Source organism: Artibeus jamaicensis, unplaced genomic scaffold (genome assembly GCF_021234435.1).
Source record: "Artibeus jamaicensis isolate MK-2021 breed Jamaican fruit bat unplaced genomic scaffold, CSHL_Jam_final contig_3176, whole genome shotgun sequence".
In the NCBI taxonomy this organism is placed as follows: domain Eukaryota; kingdom Metazoa; phylum Chordata; class Mammalia; order Chiroptera; family Phyllostomidae; genus Artibeus; species Artibeus jamaicensis.
Window position 1 is genome coordinate 4,782,588 of NW_026521740.1, and position 20,488 is coordinate 4,803,075.

The following is a 20,488-nucleotide window of genomic DNA, read 5'->3' on the forward strand; positions in this document are numbered from 1 at the left end:
CAGATTCTTGGATACCCTGCCATATCCTCTAGCTACAGGAGCCCAGAGCTTACCTACCCGATACCTTCTATAACATGTGCTACCTACATGTTTTATGTCAGCACCAAATTAATACCAAGGAGTCAAAGACAAACAAAAACGATCAAAGGGACATCTTTAGAAGGTGATAAAAAGATGCTTAGTAGAAGACAAATAATATATACATTTGTACCAAATTCTAAATTATCTCGCATGAGAGAAAATAGCTCATTTTAAACCAAAGCATGTTTTTAAGTGTTTTGTGTTAGAGTTTTAAATAAAAGTTTCATTAGATTAAAAACTTGGTCCAAGTCTGTAAGTATACAGCTAGAAACAATGAACATTGTCATATGAATCAGCTCTTAAAGCCTCTCCTTCAAATTTCCACTTGAGAATTCTACTTTTAAAATGTAAAATCCCAGTTCACATATTTGGGGCCAAGGATTCTGTTTGTGAGAAGTTCATTATTTTTACCGCTTCTTCTACTTCATGTACCCTTTTTATGTTTCTTTTCTTTAAAAATTTTTAATAATACTCAGTACAATTTCTGTCTAAAGGTAGGAAAAGGGGATCATAAACTTCAAATCAGCCCAATCCATTCATTTTCACTAGCCACTTGGCTACATATTAACATCACCTGGCTCCCATAAGGCGTGGAGATTACCTAGATGTGCAATTCTTTGAAGTGTACATGTTCATTGCCAAGAAAAATGGACAGTTTGTAGTATCCCCACTTTGGGTTGGCTTTCAGTTAACTAGGTAAGAATCACTGCTCTAAGGCCAGCAATGGGAAATCACAAATACAACTGTTCTGAAGTCTAATAGATCCACCACAGGCTGCCTTCTCTGTGACGGAATTTTGATTTGTAGATCATCATTCTAGAGCTTCCGTCTTCCTGTTAAGAACTGTCCTCTGAGGCTCAGCAGTAGAGAAACTACTATTGGCACTGTTCCAGCAGAAGCAAATATAAAAACGTAAGTTCCTTAAATGACATAAGAATGTACTTTAGTACCACAAATTATGACAAAATAAATACTATTTGTATTACTAAAACTAGTACTTATATAATTGGTAGTGTGCCAACTGCTTTGCCTTCAACTGTGAGCAATAGAAAAAGCAACTGTAATTGGCTCGAACACAAATACGTCATCACACCCAACTGGAGGTCAAGAACTTGAGCAGACTTCAGGGCTAACTTATCTAGTAGCCACAACTTCAGTTCTCTTTTCTCTGTCACTTCATGTGGGCTTTATTCTCAGGCTGCTAGGAAGACGGTCCCACGAGTCTGGATGACATAGCCACACAAAACAGGAACCCAAGGAAGAAGGAGCATCACTTCCTGTTGTTCTTTAATTAATAAGAGTGAATGGGGACAGACCCACAGGTGGAGGGCAGGATGACAGCGAGTTGCAGGAGAGGAGCTACAGGGTGGAAGATGGAGCAAAAAGGGAAAAGGACTCATGAACATGGACAGCAGTTGGTGATTGCTGGGGGGGGGGTATCGGGGCACTAAATGGTAATGGAAAAATAATACAATAAAGATTTTTTTAATTAAAAAAATAAAATCAGGATTTCCCGGAGCGGGGGCAGTGACAACATTACTCAGAAGCCCCCAGAAACTTTTCGTGTATCTCAGGGGCCCATGTGATATCACATATTGTTTCCTGAACTAATCTCTATCACAAGGGAAATGTTTGATTTTGTTGCACTCTGGGTTCCTGACCCAAGGATGAATGTTTTCTGTAGTGTTTCACCTGTCTCAGCAACACCATGACTGTGGCCTGACATCAGGCTAAATCTGTAAAAATAGCAAACTCAGCCCAGTCTAGTCCCTTTTTCCAAATTTCCACTCTCATATCTGCCTGCTTTTTTCACCTCCATAGTCTTCAGGTAGTTGTTTCCAGTAGTGGTATGATTCAAATTGTGTCCCCCAAAATTCATGTATTGAAATCCTAACCTCCATTACCTTCAAGTGTGAGCTTATTTAGAAATAGGTCTTTGCATATGTAATTAGTTAAGATGAGGTCCTTCTGAAAGAGGGTGACCTGCTAATCCAATGTGACTGGCATCCTTATAAAAAGGGGAAATGTAGACGTCCCCCACACAAACACACACACTCGTGGGGAGAATGCCCAGTGAAGGTGAGTGCAGAGGGCAGTGGTGCTTCCACAGACCAAGGAAGCCGAACGTTGCCGGGAACCCACCAGAAACCAGGGGAGAGGCCTAAGCAGCTTCCCTTTCTACCCCGCGGAAGGAATCAGCCCTGCTGATAGCCTGATCTTGCTTCCAGAACTGTGAAACAATAAATGTCTACTGTGTAAGCCAGCCAGTTCGTGGTACATTTCTATGGCTAGCAAACTAATAATACACTTGGTGAGCCCGGAGTTTATTCAGGGTGGCTCATAGGAGCTTACGCCACCAAACCAGGAGTGAAACTCTTCCTCGCCTTAAAATAAGTTCACGTTTCTTCTATGCCTTTAGTTTTCTTACCTGTAAAATCGGGATAATAATAATATCTACTTCTTAGTCTTGTGGGGAAAATTAAATGATCTGATATATGCAAAGCCCTTAGAGAACAGCCCACGGACCATGTGTGCTGTCAACAGTTATTAGCTATTCTTGACCTTCACTCACTGAACTACATGCCAGACTCCATGGCCCTCTGGGTATATCACCAAACAAAACAGATACAAATTTTTACCTGTATGTAGTTTACATCGTAGAGAGAGAATGCAGACAATAAAACAAATAAGACAATTATGTAATATATTGGCCAGTAATAAGACCCATGAAAGAAAATAAAGCAAAAAATGAGCAAAGGCAGGGCTGAGTTTGGGCGTGGTGAATCTCGGTGGGTGGTCCAGGAGGGCATCCCAGCAGCAGGCCCAGAGGGAGCCATGTACAGCCCTGGAAGAGAGTCCTCCGAGCACACAGCGCAGCGGGTGCTGGTGTCCTGACATAGGAGCCCACCTGGAATCCTCAAGGTGCAAGAAGACCCTTGTGGCTGGGGCAGAGGAAGGCAGAGGGCAGTAGGAGATGAGATCAGACATCAAGAGGGCCAGGTTGTGTAGGTCCTTGAAGGCTTTGGCCTTCACCCTGAGAGACATGGCACATCACGGGAGGCTCTGAGCACAGGAGTACCGTGATCCATGCATTTCCACAGGACCCCCCGGCCAGAGTGTGAAAGCTGACAGGAGAGTGGTGAGGACAGGGGTGTGGGGGGAGGGGCTTGGGGCAGACAGAAATGGGGGGACCAGATAGGAGGCTATTTCTGAAGTTCACTCTAGAGATCCCTAACCAGGATCTCACCAGGCTTGTTCTGTGGGGGAGATAAAACATGGACTGCAGACATTTTGACAGAAGAGGTGACTGATTTTCCAGATAGATTAAACATGATGTCTGAAAGGAAGAAAGGAGTTACTATAAGAATGACACTGAGGTTTGGAACCTGAGCAACCAGAAGTATGTGTCCCTTACCTGAACTAGGAAAGGCATTGGGAGAAACGGATTAAGGAAGGAAAGAGCAAAGTCATTGTCACGGTTGTTCCTCCTCTTCCCCTTGTTATTCTGCCTTTATTACCATCTTAATGAGAGGTAGCTTTGTCAGTCCTTATTGCTAGTTCCATCTCCTATCAGATTTTCTTTTCTTTCCTAGCAGGCACTAGGCTATTGCACAGCACACCCTCCTGTTTGGTCAGCACATCACGCGTAGCTGTCCTTTTCCTACTGCTGTGAGTATTTAGCACGACCTCCTGTCCTGGGAACATGACCTTGACTCTCTGCCTCTGCCACTGCAGTCACACCTTCCTTCCCAGCCCTTCCAACAGCATCTTCGTAAAAGGAAACACCTTCGTAAAAGGAAAGGAAATTTCTTCTTTTGGAAATTGCATTTTTCTTTGCTTTTCCTCATTTTAGCCGTTTTTCTTCCACTTCCTCCAATTTCCAGTGACTCCTTCCACCAACTCTTTCCCGTAATGACACCGTCTCCTCTCATTCCCGTGAGCTCTCCGGAGACTCCCCGACACCGAAACACATCTGCCGGTCCTCCATCCTCCCGGCGCATCCCTCTCCTCCGACCCTCAACGGAAACTCTTTGCTGCACAAAGAGTCATTTGCTGAGTCTGGGCCTGAGTTTGTTCCTTTGAAAAATAAAGGAATAAACTAGACGACAAATGGGAAAAGGCAGTTTGCTCTTTTGAATGCAAACAAAATTCATACCTTTAAAAAAATTCTATATACAAAGGTCATTTCAATTCTTTTATTGAGGAGAAATTACAGGTGATTTTGAAATACACCAGACAATCCAACCACTGAAGAAAAGGGAAGTTATTCCAAAACATTCTTTATTAGCCCTAAAATAATTTTGCCTATCAGAACAACAAAAAAATTTCATTCAAAAAGGATTTTCCTTTAGTGAAAATTACATAATTGGATTTCATAGACATTAAGGAAATTCACACACAAATATACAATTAGTTAGAAATACTTTGTTTTTAAGATTAAATTTTACACAATGCATTATGACCATAAAGGGGTGACTTTTTTTTACAATAGTTACCTCTAGTCTTTCTAGCAAGGGAGCTGGACTTCATATTATTCCATCTTGGCTTACAAATCTAACTTTGTAAAACTATAGGAGAAATGTGCCTTGTCCGACCTTCCCTGCCAAACCAGACGCCCTCTCCCCTGAGGCCCACGGTTACAAAGCTCCCTTCCCTCCTCTGAACGCCACTGGGTCTCACCTGGCATCCCTCTCATTCCCACCCTTCCCAAACCAGACTGCCTCATAGCTATCAATTAACATTTACGAAAGAAAACTAAATGAGAATTACAGTTTAGTAGGAACAGTATAGGCTTTGACTCAGACAAACCTAGATGTGTATCTCATTTCCTCTGTTTATTTCCCATGTTGTCCTACCCAGTTGCTTTAACCTCTCTGGGCCTTACTTACCTCGTCTGTATAGTGGAGAGGACAAGGCCTCCCTCATGGGCACTGCGAAGATTAAAAGGGATAAGGTGGCAAAGCTCCTAGCACATAAGACGCACCCAATACCTGGTATGGCATCCACGGTTCAATCCTATGTGGTACCAAATGGAACACGGGCTGTTCCTAGGCTACGAGCTTTCACGGGCAAAGTCTCGTTCTCATTTGTCTTTGAGTTGCCAGCAGGATCTAGGGAGAGGCCGTGGGCTGCACTTCCTGGAGGCACAGTGACGGTGCACTGTGTATTGTCATGGGGCTACCCTGAGTGCGGACCAGGACGGCTCCCCAGCTGTGCAGCCACGAGCTATGCGTCTGGGCTCTGGGAGATCTGTCGGTAATACAGCATGAGGCCCAGTAGGTTTACAGTTGTTCATATGGAAACTAACACAATAATTAATAAATAACGAAACAGGAATAAACTTGTTTCACGTACTTGCACCATAAACCTACTTTCGCCCCACCCATGCAGCTCCTCTTGTGAACTATGGCTCAGTGCACTTGGCCTTGAGACAGCCCACCAGGTCTTAAAGCAGGTCATACAAAATATAAGAACTCTCCTGAATTCTTTGGCAACTGATCAGATTGCTGTTCCATTTCTCATGGTAAGAACTGCTGCAGAAACAGCAACCTGACTCTGTAACAGAGAAAGTGAGTTCGCTAGCGTTTGCTGGCAGAACAAGCTGTGTTGAAGAAGCACTGAGTCAAAAAATCTCCAGCTCATTCTTAAATAGCATTGAACCCTTAAGCAACCTGTCTGTGTTCACTGAACCTCAATTAAAACAAAGGGAGAGACACTAACTCTACTTTGGATGTTACATGGGGTCATGGCTGGATCAGGAAGGTGATGCTGTGGAACAGACTTTGAAGCAGGATGCAAAATCAAGGACTAGAAAGCCACCGATTTTGGTCACACTGAGGTCTTCATTTGTCATAGTCCAGGCTTCTACCCTTGTGTCCTTATTTGGCAATTGACCAGCTCTCATTTTACCATTTCAGTAGAAAATGTTTGTGTGTGTGTGTTTGTGTGCGGGGGTGGGTGGGTGCGGGTGTGTGTGCACGCACACATACAAGTGATGACATCTACTTAACGCCCTATCTTTTTTTCTGCGTGCCACTTTCCGCAGCAAGAAATGGCAGCAGTGAATTCACAACACAACAAACAGCGTCAGCACGGCCGGGGGCGGGAACTGCACACATTCCCTCTGTCTGATGCTACAACTGCAGTGCACGGCCCAGATGCCTGTGGCCTTTTCTCCTGTGTCAGTCACAGCTTCCTTTGTGAAATGTTTCAAAGATGATACAGCTCAACCAAAGCATAAGAGAAAGTCAGCCCCAGACTAAAAGAGGTGGGTTGGGGGAGAAGCCAGCGGCCTGTCTCTTCGAGTGGAATCTTTGTTTCTAGGCTCTTGAACTGCCACCGCTCCGTGCTTCCACGGGGGACTGGGAGAGAGGGCGGGCAGACCGGCCACCTACACACTGCAAATGGAAGAATGCACCTTCCCAAATTTCCGAAAAAAGTCTTCTTGGGCCCGGGCCAAGGCGTCCTCATCGATGTACACGGCCGGCCTTTTGGCCACGACGAAGTACTGCACCTTCCTCAGCTTCCAGCCCGCCACGTAGTGGAGCCAGCCGCACACGGCCGCGGTGGACCGGCCGACCCCCGCGTTGCAGTGGACGTACACGGTGTGTCCGTTCTCGAGCAGCGCGTGCAGGAGGCAGACCGCCTGGGGCAGCATCTGAACCCGGCCTGGGACGGAGAAAGCACAGACGCGTGAGTAGCACGCACAATATCGCCGCTAATAACAACCACTGCAGCACCCTGGGAAGTCACAGTGCCCTGCCGGGCGAGGCGGGGTGATACTTTCTCGAAGGGGAAGGTGAGACAATGCCAACTCCTGCTGATGACAGAGAGGGAAGGGCCCCCAGAGGGAACGGGTCCGCTCGGAACTGCCGCTGATTTGGCTGCCCCTCTGCGGGACTCCAGAGTCATTTCCCTTCGAAGAAAAGTTCGCTTTGGCCTGTCGTCAGATGAGCGGTTTTCACCCCTGTCTGTGCATACAGATCGGGCAGGGGTTTGGAGGGTTTCACAGAGCCCGACAGGTCCTGTCACCTCAGTTTCCTTTAATCCAAAAGGGTCTTCCAGGCAAAGGTACAACCGAAGTACTGGGTCTTGATGAAAGAAGTCAATCTCATCCATTCAACACATGCTGCCAGTTCTCATCTGTCCAATTGAATGACGAGCTTATTAACTGATACACTGTTCATTTATTCCCTCATGACGCAGTGGGTATTACAACTGATGCAGTTTCTCCTTTACTGGGCAGTTATTGCAGTTTTGTGATTCCTTTTTCAGTTATGAGATAATTAAGGTATCTCCTCGTCATACTGAGAGAGGATACACAGGCTCTGCCGAGGCCTGTGGTAAGAGATCCCCCCGAAAACCATCAAACTCCTGGACGCCTGCAGTTTCTGCTGCCTCCAGGTTCTCCGTTGAAGACATTTATTGGAATTGGGGGAGCGCTGGAGAACAGTCTGTTACTTCGAAAAGGGATGAAACAGGGAAACTACACAGAGGCCTGGACTAAAACTCTGTGCCTAGGACTCGACAATCCCAAGCCACTCTCTGTCCTCAACCACACAGAGATGTGACGTGGGGCACCCATCTGAGGCCACGGCCCCCGCGCTGCCAGCCCCTGGAGGAACGAAGAGGCCCTCCCCCCAGTGATTTCACTGGGCCCAGAATCCTCCCAGGAGCACCACTCAGGCAAGTTTGGACTTCCCTCCTTAGCTATCCTCTTTTAGAGTGCAAGGGCCCCTCAGGGGCCGACACAACACACTGTGGCCAGGAGTGGGCACCCGAGGACAGGTGTTACCAAGGACCTCCTCGTGGCCTGAGCGCCCTCTCAGTCCCCATTCCATCCCGCAGCAGAAAGTCTACATGAAACCAGGACGATGCTCTAATTTTGCTGCCAGTGCTCTGCTGATCGCTGTTGCTACAGGATCTCAAGAGCAGTTTAGAGACGTCTGTAACTGGGACCCCCTCAGGCAGGGCCCACTTCACTGCCCCCAGGGCCCCAGCTCTCTTAGCGTGACCTGCCTGGTCCCCAAGAGCATCTGAATTGGAGACACGCCAGCTCTAACTTGTTGGGTAATTTCTGCGAGTCCACACTGAGCCATAACTCTGACCGGCTGACACCTCTGTGCTGGGTTGGGAGGTGCTCCCAGGTTAGATCTGGGGGGGGGCCCACCATACAGTCAGTCATTTTTGGCACTCTACCCGAGGCAGGAAAATGTCACTGGAGATGTAATGAGGTGAGAACATTGTAGGTACCACAGAGATGTCTCACTGTGTGTCTCAGGAGAGAGAGTATTGTGTAGTTGATCCACTATTTGAACTGGGTGACAAGGGGAAGCAAAACCTCCAAGACATGTCTGTGCAGCCTGCTGATAAGGTGAGGCTGGCTCAAGTTCAGGGTTTTGGTTGCAGTGAACGGGTGTTAGAGGTTTACCCCGAGCAATGGTGCGGGGAAAGGAACTCCCTGTGATGGGTCCAGGAAGCTTGGGTTCTTCCTGCTCCTCCCTAATGCACCACTTGACAAGTTCCCCGTTTATGACCACCTCTCCAGCTACCATGCACACTGCCAGGAAATAGCCATATGTTTATGTGGGTTTTTATTAAAGGCCAAATATAGAAAGAGAGCATAGAGGCCGTTGGCAGGAGGAGCTGCTGAAGTCGGATTCCTAGCTCGGCTCCTGCGCCATCAGGGTGGCTGGCCTGCCGGAGCCAGGGACTGCACGGACCCATCAGGGTCCCTGCCGACAGTCTCTCTGGCCAGAGGTCCCCCAAGGAAGGGTCTGCGCCAAATGGCCAAACGATGCGATATCAGCCCTTTTCCTTTGCATCTGTGAAAGATTCTCCCAGCTGCACGCAAAGAGCCTAGAAGGTGAAACTGTTGAAAATGGATATGTGTTTAGAAGTTGAAAACGGATACATGTTACTCTGAGGTTCTATGACCTGAGACACGTGATCCTGCATGTGACCCCACAAGGTTCCCAGTTTTAACACAGGTTTCACACACCAGTGGGCTTCTTCCCAAACCACTCAGCCCCCCCCCCCTACTTAAGAACTGTCGAGCAAATACTCAGATGACATAAAGAAGAACAAACAGTAGAAAGGAGCACCACACAAGTAGTGGGTCCAAGATGCCCACCCATCTTGGCCTGGCCTCCCCTGGAGACCTCGTTCAGTGTGATCTCCAGGGACGGCATGTCACCTGCTTGGATGACAGCTCCTGCTGCCTTTTGACAAGCCATGTGCTGTTCTAAGCACTGAGCATGGGGGAGCTCCTTGACAGCCACCTCCTGGCAACAAGGAGCTTGGTACTATAATTATCCTCCAGGATGTCTGAGGAAACTGAGGCTCAGAGGTCTTCTCAAGGTCATTCCCTCATGGCCACTCACACCCAGCCAGATGCCACAGCCTCTGGTCTGAACCTCTGCGCTGCTGTCCTTCCCTCACCTGCCTGATCGGTGGTGCTGGCTGGCCCCCGGTGCCGTAAACCTGATCTTCCCATCAGCCCCTGCTCCCCGCCTGCCTGGTCACATGCTTTCAGCCCTGTGGGAGGGCCACGTCCGGCCTGGGGCTACACACCTCTGCCCCTAGCCTGGAGGTGCCATGTGTGCCCAACTCGCCTGCGTCCCTCTGCTGCAGACTGTTCCAGAGAGCCTCAGCTAATGATAGGTAACCCACCGGGGGATAGAAAGGGGTCCCCAGGATCAGGGCTCGCACAGAGAAGCCAGTGTCAACCAGGGCCCCTGATATTTGTTTTGTATATTTTGGATCCATATAGAATTTAATTTGGTAAAAAGTCTTTATTCTTAAAAACAATTACCCCTAAAGGCAAGTCAGAAATGCACATTTTTAATGTAAAATAGTCTAAATTTTAAATGTTGGCAACCGAGTTGAGAATCTGAAACCCTGCGCCGGCCAACAAAACACTCCACCACCTGTGATTCTCCCTTTGGAACTCACAGCAGGCCCTGGCTCTCACTAGATGCCCAAAGGCACGATTTAAAACAACATAAAACGAAGCCCAATAATCCCGACTTGACCCGAGACACTGCCAGACGCCCTTGGATCTGACTTCCGGCCGCACCTCCTCTCGGCCAATCCAACTCCGCGATGACTGAGAGCCTCCTGGAACCACACAAAGGCGGGGAGAAGGGGCACAAGGGTGAGCTGGGCGGCCTGAGATCTGAGGGCCCCAAACAAGTGGGGGGCCCTGAAGGCACCCAGGGTTTAGCTGGGGCTGGCCCTGAATTAAATCATTCCTGGCACGATTTTCAGGCTTTCCAACACACATACATATGCACACACATATCTTTCCCTTCTTAATCCAAGGACAGATTTATGCCAAATATATTACTGTTCTATCTCAGTATATCTTCTTTCTCACCTTTGCATTGTAATGCAGATAAGGTTCGTATCATCTATAATATCCTTTGGTAGGATGTTATAGGAATTGGGACTAATAATTCAGTCCCGACGTTGTCATTTTCAAAGCACATTCATATCCGTCATCTTTTCCTACTGTTGTAATCCTGTAAGGCAGAAATCATTACCCCACTTTCCAAGTGCAATATCACACAGCCACGCAGCAGTGGCAAGGCTTGCGCCTCGGTGCCGTGGCTCCGAGGTCAGTGTGCTCGCCTCACAGCAGAGCTGGACCCAGGGCGTTGGGTCAGAGCAAAGAACTCAAGGGCCAGCTGGGGAGACACAAGGGGACACAAGGGGCAGCTGGGGACCGGGCGGCCCACTAGCCCCTTCCTCATCCCGGGGCTGCCCTGACGGGGCCAGAGCCCCACCGGGGTCCTTCCTAACTGGATCTTGGTGAGCACATTGGTTTTCCACAGGCGAATGCCAGATTTGGGAACCTGTTGTTTCTTAGGTGAAAGACACAAACCAAAATACTTTAAAAAAGAAAAAAGGAAGACCTGACTGAGCCCCTCGCCTATGACAAAATGTACAGACTGAGGGTCGATGGCACGAAGATCGAAACAGGTGCGTGACAGCCCGTGGGGCCAGCCCCCCTCACCAGCTGTCTTCCTTCTCAGACAAAACTCTTCCAGATGGACTCTTCTCCAGCATTCTAAAAATATCCCGCAGAGTTAATCTATATGTTTACTGTGCTGATATTGTGAGCCGAAGAGATGGATCTATCGGTCAAAAATTCCTCGGGGACTCCAAAATGGCCATTAACCCTTTGCCTACCCCCCGCCCAGCCCCGTGTAGGCTGAACTCGAGAAACCCTTCATGCAGTTGGGGTTTGGTCTTTGTCAGTGGGAGCTTTCATTCTGCTGTCATTTCACGCAGTCGCGGGGGCAGGTGCTCCACTGTTGTGACCAGGACCCCGTCCTCGTGGAACGATCTTATCTGTCTCCGCTTCCCCGGCAGCACCCATGTCAGATCATAATTCTCCCTTCGCAGAGACAGGACCCCCTACCCCCCCCCCGGAAAAGGCTTTACCATGACTCCCGTGGGTGTGGGGAATGAGCATGCAGATTCCAGGGTCCTCAGCATGGGCCGGAGTGGGATGCGTGCCAAGTGCATCTCAGCGTTGCTGAGCCCCGTCTCGCACCCTATTCCGAAGGGATGGCAGTGGTAATAAGCCAGAGCCAAGGAAGCCGAGAGACGCAGGCAATGCTGCTCCCTAACCAGTTCCTCTGCTTTGAAACCAGAGGAACTAGCTGGACAGGACAAGTATGACCCTGATTCGACTGGTACTGCTCTGTGCCAATGAAGTTTTCTTTTTTTCCCCCTCCCTTGGAAAACAGACAAAGCCCATGTGGCTAAACCAAGCTCCTCTGGATCAGCGGTTACCAAGGGAAGCACCCAAACTGTCCTCAAGGAGCAAAAGGGATACGTCATCCCCAGGGAGAGTGCGGCTCCCACACGGACCCACCGAGGGGGCCAGCCCGGCCAGGAGGGCCATCTGAGGTTCATGAAGGGCCCATGCAGCCCAGGCCCAGGCGACCTGTGCTTTCCAAGGTCTTCTGTCCTGACCAATGCCCTGATTATATTGACTCAGGGGGGACTAAGCTACCTGCCTGGCAACTCATAACTTTGCCTAATTCTAGCAAAAGATGAAAACGACAGGTTGGAAGTGCCATGGCCTGCAGAATGTGCGTGAGGAGTTCGTGTGAGCAGGTACTGCGTCTTGGAGCAATGCTGAGTCAGCCCGTCTGCTGTGAAATCCAGGCTGGGTCTCTCTAGTCTACACTGACCAGGTTACTCAGGTTTTCTGTACCTCAGCCTCCTCCTCTGCAAAACGGAGATGACAACATCGGTCCAGACTCTTGTTGTGAGGATTAAATTAGTTAATGCATGCAACTGCTTAGAACAGTGTCTGATAAATACATAATGTATTTTAGGGGGAAGAGGGTTGTTGACAGAAACGTTTCCTCCCCAAACATCACAGCCTTTCTTCTTTTCCCCAAAACAGTGTTGACCAAACTCCCTTAGCCTCTACCATTTTCATAGCTCTCTGCTGCCCCCTGCTGACAACAAGTTGATATTACCAGCGTAACTTGGTTTTCTTGACTCTAAACAGCTCCATTCCTTTCCTACAAGAACCTTATTCTACAATACAACCAGGCTGAAGTATAGATCATTCCTCTAACATCCCATGCCTCTGTGCCTTGGCCTATGCTTTTTTCCACTTGGCAATGACCTGTCATGCCCACCTCAAATGCAAATGCAAATGCCTCTTGCCTGTTCTCCATACAAAGGGGCCCTCGGGTGCAACTCCCCCAGAGCACAGGAGGCACCCCTCCCCTCACGTTCTTTTCTGTGCTGTAGGCAGTTCAGAGCCTGCTTGTTTCCCTTGACCATTAGATCAAAACTATGGCCCACTTGGCTGTTTCCCGGGCAGCGCCCCCATCACACCCTGACTTTCTCCTCCTCACTAAGGCAGGCTCAGCTGACACCTGAGCAATAAATGCAGCTGCACGATCACCGCCCTTCCCTGCACTGCAGTCTCTCCCTCATGACCTCTCACTCGAATGTGGCACTAACCTCCCGACTGCGTCCTCGGACCCACTCCAGGCCCACCCCCGTCCATCCTCTATCTAGGGGAGAAGAAAAGGGTTATTTTGGCATCTCTCAGCCCCCAGCTCTTTCTGCCGCTTCTCATCACTTTAGGGTAAAGTCTGAAGTCCTTATTGTGCCCGAGTCCCCGCAGGACTCACTTCCCGACCCTCTGATCCGAGGCCACGAGGCCCGTTTTCGGTGCCTACTCTGCTCTCCTGCCACAGGGAACCCTCCAAAGCAGCTCCTCTGCCTGCAAGCCTCGCCCCCAACCCCACCTGGCTCTTCAGACCCTAGTCCAACACTGCCCCCCGGAACACGTTCCCTGACCCCTTCCTAGATCTGTGGTCTGCGCATGCCCTCCTACCAACATCTCTGCATCTTTCTAACAAGGCCGCAAAAACCCAGCCCAGCGGGTAACTTTTATTTGTGGTCGTTTAATGCTTGTCATGCCTATGGGACGATAAGCTCTGTGAGGACAGGAGTTGGCCTGCCTCTCTTCTCCACCGTGTTCCTGGCCACCAGCATAATGCCACCAGCATAATGCCACATATGTGGTAGCTACACAATAAATACATATTTAATGAGTCAGTGAATCAAAGGACCCATGCTAAACAGAAACTTAGCTAAGTGTCAAAAGACATGTATTAAACCTAAGTCCTTTTTTAAAATTCCATTTCTATCATTCATATTTAGGTTAATCAGTTATAGACAGAAAGGTAGGCCCGCAGACAGGCAGACAGACAGACAGGCAGACAGGTGAGGGCTTCTCTGAAACACATCTCACAGGGAGCCAGAGGGAGCTGGATGCTCACCTGTGGTGCTCATATCCGGCGTCGGCATCCAGATGTAGGCCAAGCCTTCCTCCTTGTACAGCTTCATCATAGTGTCTGGAGACATGGGTTCGGGGTAGCGGTTACAGCCTGAGGAATTCTGCACAATATCCCACTCGGTCTGGAAGTTCATCACAGCCGTGACACCCAATTCGTGCTTCAGTTTGATGGTCACGTGTTCCACTTGACGAGGGCAGCTACCCAGCCAGAGATTCGGTAGAATTCTAATGAGAACATATGGATTCAACTGTTACTAATGTTGTTAAGATATGAGATTGGAGGAGCTGCATAGAATGTAGTATTAAACTGCAAATAACCTTTAAATCTGGCAAAGGAACGGATATAAGACTATGAGAACCAATACTGTTATTGAAAGAAATAAATACTGGTAATGTAGTTTTGGGGGAAACAAATAATCCAATTAGCTGGAATGCCAGAAAACAGCATTAGCAAACCAAATCTAGTAATATACAGGGTCCAGCAGAAGGAAGGCCTGTTGGAGCGTGGCTGGTAGGGTAATTGTATGAATGCAATGATTTGTAGTTTTAATTTGAACACTGCACCCATGATGTCACATACTGTAAGTGTGACATTGTTATATTATAGAATTACATGTGTACAATTTTGTAATAAAAGATTTTGTTATGAAAAAGGGAAGTTATTTGTGCTGGACCCTCTATAAAACTAAGTCTACCAAGTTTACTTACTCCATGAATGTATATATGGTTCAACATCAGGAAACCCATCAATGTGTTTCAAATACATACAAATGAAAGGCCAACTCCCATAATTAGACCAATAAAATCTGGAAACCACTGGCTAAAATTCAACAATCATTCTTATTTAAAACTCTATATAAAAATTTCAAGTCATATGAGACCATTTAAACATGCTGAATACCAGAAATAAACAACAATCTTATTTTAAATAAAATCAAAGTAAAGATTACTTCCATTAGTACCCGATGTTGTTCTATATGTTCCATCTAATGCTACAGGGTAAGTAGAAGGAATTAGAACTACCCTTAAAAAAGAGAAAACATTATCATTAGTTTTTGAAGTATGATTATTTAAATATCCTAATTCAGGGAGCAAATCTGAAAAACGGGCTCCCAAGAGATTCAAATACAAAAACCATGCAAAGTATTAAAATATTAACATTAAGATATCTGGATGAAGGGAAATATAGAAAAATCAAGCAGCTTTGCTCTCTACTAGCAATAGTCAGACAGAAATGAAGCAGGGGGTGGAGGGAATCTCACTCAAAAATAATAAAAAGTTAAAATATATACAGGAATACACCTAACCAGAAAGCACTACAAAATTCTATTGGAGGACATTAAATACACGACAACCAATAAATAGAAGGACACATGTGATATTATGATTTATAATATGAAGTACATATTTGGTCTTCTTCCCCTAAACACACAACACCTAAAACCCTAGAAATTTCCCTTTCCCAAGTGCTGAGTTACAAAGGCATCTCTTGTTATATTAATGAGGTGACTTTCAGAGAACACCTAAGGATGGGGGTTGATTGCCAGGAGACCCAACCACATTGATTAGAGGGTTGGAACTTCCAGTGGAGGGGACAAGGAATGAACATTGAATTAGTTACCAGAGGCTAATGATTTAACCACTCCTGCCTGGGTAACAAAGCCTCCACAAAAGCCCAAAAGGGGGGCCTTCTGAGAGCCTGTGGGGTGGTGAACAGACTGGGAAGAGTGGTTGCTCTGTGCCCTTTCCCCACACCTTGCCCCACTCATCTCTTCCACCTCGTGGCTCCTGAATTATAATATACCCTTTCATAATGAACTCATGACCTGCTAAGGAAATTGTTTCTCTGAGTTCTGTGAGCCACTCCAGAAAATGAATAGAACTCAAGGAAGGAGGGGGTCTTGGGAATCTCCCATATGTAGCCAGTCGACCAGAAGCACCAGTGACAGCCTGGACCTGCGACTGGCACCTGAAGCTGGGCAGGAGGGAGGGGCCGTCTTGTGGGACCAAACCCCTAACCCTTGGGACCTGCTTCTGTCTCCGGGTAGGCAGTGACGGACTTCAGTTGGACTGTGGGACATGAAGCGGGTATCTGGAGAACTGCTTGGATGTGTGAGGGAGTCCTTACCCCCCACCCATTGGAACTGGGTCCCAGAACCCAAAAGATACACCAGCTCTTTATCTGGAAGACTTAAAATTATAAAATGAACATATAAAAATGTAAACATTTTCCAAATTATTACAAAAATTTAATGTGCATTATTATAACCCATTGTATATATTGTCTTGTTCACTGAGTACTTTACACATAGACATTCTCTCCAGACCTAAAGTGTAAATTCTCTATTCCAAACTACTTGAACCATGTCACCTAGAACTTTACCAGGTTCATTTAGGACACTCAGACTACAGCTATCAGATGATGATGGATGACAGCATTAATGCTCAGCAGTGTTCCCAGTATCTCCCTTCAAGCATGGAGGACTAAACTTCCTCCCCACCATGATGTGAGACATGGCCATGTGACTTGCTTTTGCCAATAAAAGGTGAGCTGAAGTGACATGTGTCACTTCTATAGGGACATATTTAAGGCCTTAGGCATACTTCTCCACTGTCTGTCTTTCCCTGAGGCAATGACCATGAAAGCACATATGGATGCTGAGCTGCTAGCCGTTTAAAGAAGCCCAAATGTTAAGCTCCCTCAAGCCGGACAGCTGCCCCGGAGAGCTCATGCTTGATCTGCTGAGCCGACTTTGGCATTGTTTGTTACCATTGCATAACCTGACTTGTTCTGACTAATACAAACTCTAAATTAGTAATTGTTTTTAGTCTATAAAATATTCAGGAAAGAAACTGAGCAAAGAGAGTACACTTTTATTTAACTACTTTCATTTTAAGTTTAGAGTAATCATTCTCAACTGGGAACAATTTTGCTTCCCAGAGGATATTTGGCAGCGATTATGGAGTTGTTTTTTATTGTTACAGTGGGTGGAGCTACTGGCCCCTATTAGGTTGAGACCAGGGATGCTGGTGAGCATTCTGCAATGTACAGGACAGGTTCCCACAACAGAGAATTATACAGTCCAAAATGTTAATAACTCCAAGGTTAGGAAGCTGTGATTTAGGAGAATAAAAGTGAAATCAAACTTCTTCCTATTTATAGCAAGAAAAGGAATGTGGAGCAGGAATAAGCCCAACATATCTGACACATTTGTGGCTCATCAGTCATGTGATTTGATTATAATATACTATCTCATGTCATTTTAAAATACAAATGTATGTATATAAAATGAGGAATCTAGAGAGTAAACAAAGTCCTGATATCAGAGACTCCACAAGCACAAGAACATTTTTAGTGTGGCAAAATAGAAGGGGCACTAACCACAAGCCAGAAAAACGGAGTTAAAATTGAAATTCTAGCAGTGTTTTTAGCAGCATTTGGTGATAACTGTCTGACATTGAGCCAACTTATAGTCTCTGAGCTTTTGGTTTGCTCATCTTTAAAATAGGTCTAAAATAAAATAAACTAGTTGACAGTACTGTTGTAAGGGTAAAAGAAAGTAAGTTATCTGAATAGGACACCAGTGAGTGTACAGTAAACATAAGTGGACTTTATGTCTAGTCATTGCAATGGACTTACTGTAGTAATTTATTTTGTATAGTAATGGTCATTCTGATAATTTTGCATTGCTTGGTGTATCCTTTATTTAAATGTTGCAAAGAATAGAATATTCACCCTATATTTTATATGAAATCCAGCTTGTTGTTAATTTAACAAGCCAACTGACTGAACCTCAAATGTGGGTATTGCATTCCATCCTCAATGAATATCTTACTAGGTCAAGTATTGTCTTTCTAACACTTGCATCCTATTTACCCTCCAGGAGAAAATAGACCAATTTTTCATTGTTGCTTGGATTCTCAATCTAATGGGTTATTAGAAAATTTCTTGTGGATTATTATGGGAAAATAAAGGAAAGAGAATCTAAAATAGGGAGAAAAGTGTGAAATCTAGGGAAGACTTAATGGTACTGTGAAGAGGGATGAAGGATCCAAAGGCTCTTTCACTTTAAATCCTGACCCTAAAAAATTCTCAGATAGCCCATTGGGCCCAGTGGATTGAGAGAAAGACCATTACCAGGGCCACTTTTTGGGTGTCCCAGCTTTACTTGACTAGGACATTGCTATCTTTTGGAAACTTCATTACCCCTGGGTCATTGCTCCTTCCCTCTGGCTGTTAAGTGAGAATCAAAACCTACCTCTCTATGTTCCAACCTCCCTTAAAGAGTCCTCCTCCAAACACCTGCTGGAGCCTAGTAGTTAAGAGTGCTGGGCTGCCATACTTATGCTTCAGGGTTTAACTTAGCATATTAAAGCACCCTTAGCTGGAAAAGAGGGATGTGGACCCCTGACATATGCAACCAAGAACTGTAGCTTTTGGGACAACAATGGATTGTTGTTGGCAAAATCTTGAAGTGGACAGGTAAAATATTAAAACAAATACTCATGACAGGCAAGCTGAATTCCAAACGTTATCCAGAGTTCACTTGAATATTGTATCCTTTGAGTGAGTAGCACTGAGTATTTATCTAGTAAATACATGCCAAAATAAAATGGCTAGCATGCAATATTTGCATAAAGACCAAAGAATAATTCATAGAGATATGCAAAGGGAAAAGTGGGGCATTTGAGCCTATGAGATAAGAAATCAGAATCTCAAACCAGAGTCAATGTATAATCACATTGTGTTGCTTAAAAAAAAAGGTATTATTCTATCATCTCATTCATCTGTGGTCTTCAAATACATTTAAACTAACTGGGAACCTCAGGAAATTAAGAAAAAGCCAAAGATGAACAGAACCAAACTTGGTACCTTAACATACATATTTCCCACATCTATTTTCTAATGGAAATAAACCCTTGAAATACACACACACACACACACACACACACACACACAAACCCTTGAAATACACACTCGCACACACACACAAACACTAGTTTCTGTATCAGATTATCTCCAGCGTTTGGTAACATAATTATTTATCTAGAAATGCCAGAAGTCAGAGTCCATATTTAAGAAATGAGTATAAAACAATTCCTGATTTTTAAAGGAAGATGTTCTGAACTTAGGAGATACATAACTAAAGATAAATTCTGAAAATGAGCACTGTATTGAAAGATAGTTAAAGTTATAAAATAAATTTACCGAACCACTATATGGAACATAGAGACAAAATACTGGGCTTGTTAAAAACACACAAATCAATGGATTCTGCTTAATCAGACAGTTAAAGTAGCCTTTACACTTATGTATTTCAGTTTGTTGTCTCTCACAGTAGGTGATGTATTTCTAGTTATATAATACACCAGAAGTAATGAGATGCATAATTTACTTTCCAAATAGTAATTAAACTCACCCATTCAAAAGAGTATAACTTGACATCATCAAAAATCAATTTTTACTCATTCCATCTTAGTTTTAATCTTCTTTTGGAGTTAATGATACTTTAAACAATTTTAAAAATCAGATTTTTTTAAGGTGAAAAAAACTTGTTAAAATGTGGGATTTAGGGAATAAAAGTCTTCTGTAAAGATTTAATGTAAGTCACCCTGGCTGGTGTAGCTCAGTGGATTGTCGAGGGCCTGCAAACCAGAGGGCCGTGAGTTCAATTCCTGGTCAGGGCACATGCATGGGTTGCAGGCCAGGTTCCCAGTAGGGGGCATGCAAGAGGCAACAACACATTGATATTTCTCTCCCTTTATTTTTCCCTCCCTTCCTCTCTGTCTATAAATAAATATATTTTTTAATTTTTTTTAAAAAAGATTTAATGCAAGACATACCAAACTTCTAAGATATCATAATGGAATAAAATATATAGCTTATATAATCAATTACACTGTAGATATTCCAGAGGGTTATTTTATAAATAACTCACTATCAATGTTGAGTTATATCAGAACTTTCTGGCAACTTCACTACAGATTATCTGGAAAGTCAAAGAGAAACCACTGTACCAAATGGGTACTGACATTTGGCCAACCCAGAAGAGAAGCTCCCAAACCTGGCTTTGCATTTCAAGTCGCATCCAGTGCTTTCATAAAAACTTCCACTACCAGGATCTATGCCCCAGATACTCATAAAATGGCTCTGGAGTGAGGTGTGAGGTTCTGTGAATTGTTTTCTGGTTAATTTCTAAAATTAACCAGAGTATGTACACTACCAGCTTGGCAGAACCCAATAAGCATGTAGGAGAAACTAGTATGTAGATCTTAATACCTCTTAGTAGAAGTAAAAAATATAGCAACAGGAGGACCTGGACTTGCTCAACTCCACACAAGTACATCTAAAAGGCAGTCTTTGCCTTTTTCCCAAAATGCTTTCAAGAGTGCGAATGATTCCTAGACAGCGTGAGGAATGGGGACCACCTGCTACGAAAGAGCAGCTATGAGAACATGTGTCCACGCGTGTCCTGTGTAGTTTCTTCTCAAAAAGTCAAAATTAAACTTACTTCCGAGTTATGGCAAATATTTAATATAGTCATAACCACTAATAATGTACTTTTA

The 20,488-nt window shown here is 45.3% G+C and overlaps 1 protein-coding gene across 2 annotated transcripts in view; it reads right to left on the minus strand.

Annotated features, from left to right (window-relative positions):
* Positions 1-4,263: 4,263 nt before the first annotated feature.
* The window catches only part of EPM2A (EPM2A glucan phosphatase, laforin), a 74,358-nt gene continuing 58,133 nt past the window's right edge, over positions 4,264-20,488 (minus strand). The window contains exons 3-4 of one of the 2 annotated variants that reach the window (XM_053663457.1): positions 13,905-14,146; positions 4,264-6,750 (exon numbers count right to left, since the gene is read on the minus strand). In XM_053663457.1, the coding sequence (XP_053519432.1) occupies positions 6,473-6,750; positions 13,905-14,146 (520 nt within the window). In that variant the 3' untranslated portion in view covers positions 4,264-6,472. The remainder of the gene's footprint in view (positions 6,751-13,904; positions 14,147-20,488) is intronic. The other variant, XM_053663458.1, reaches the window with a different exon arrangement.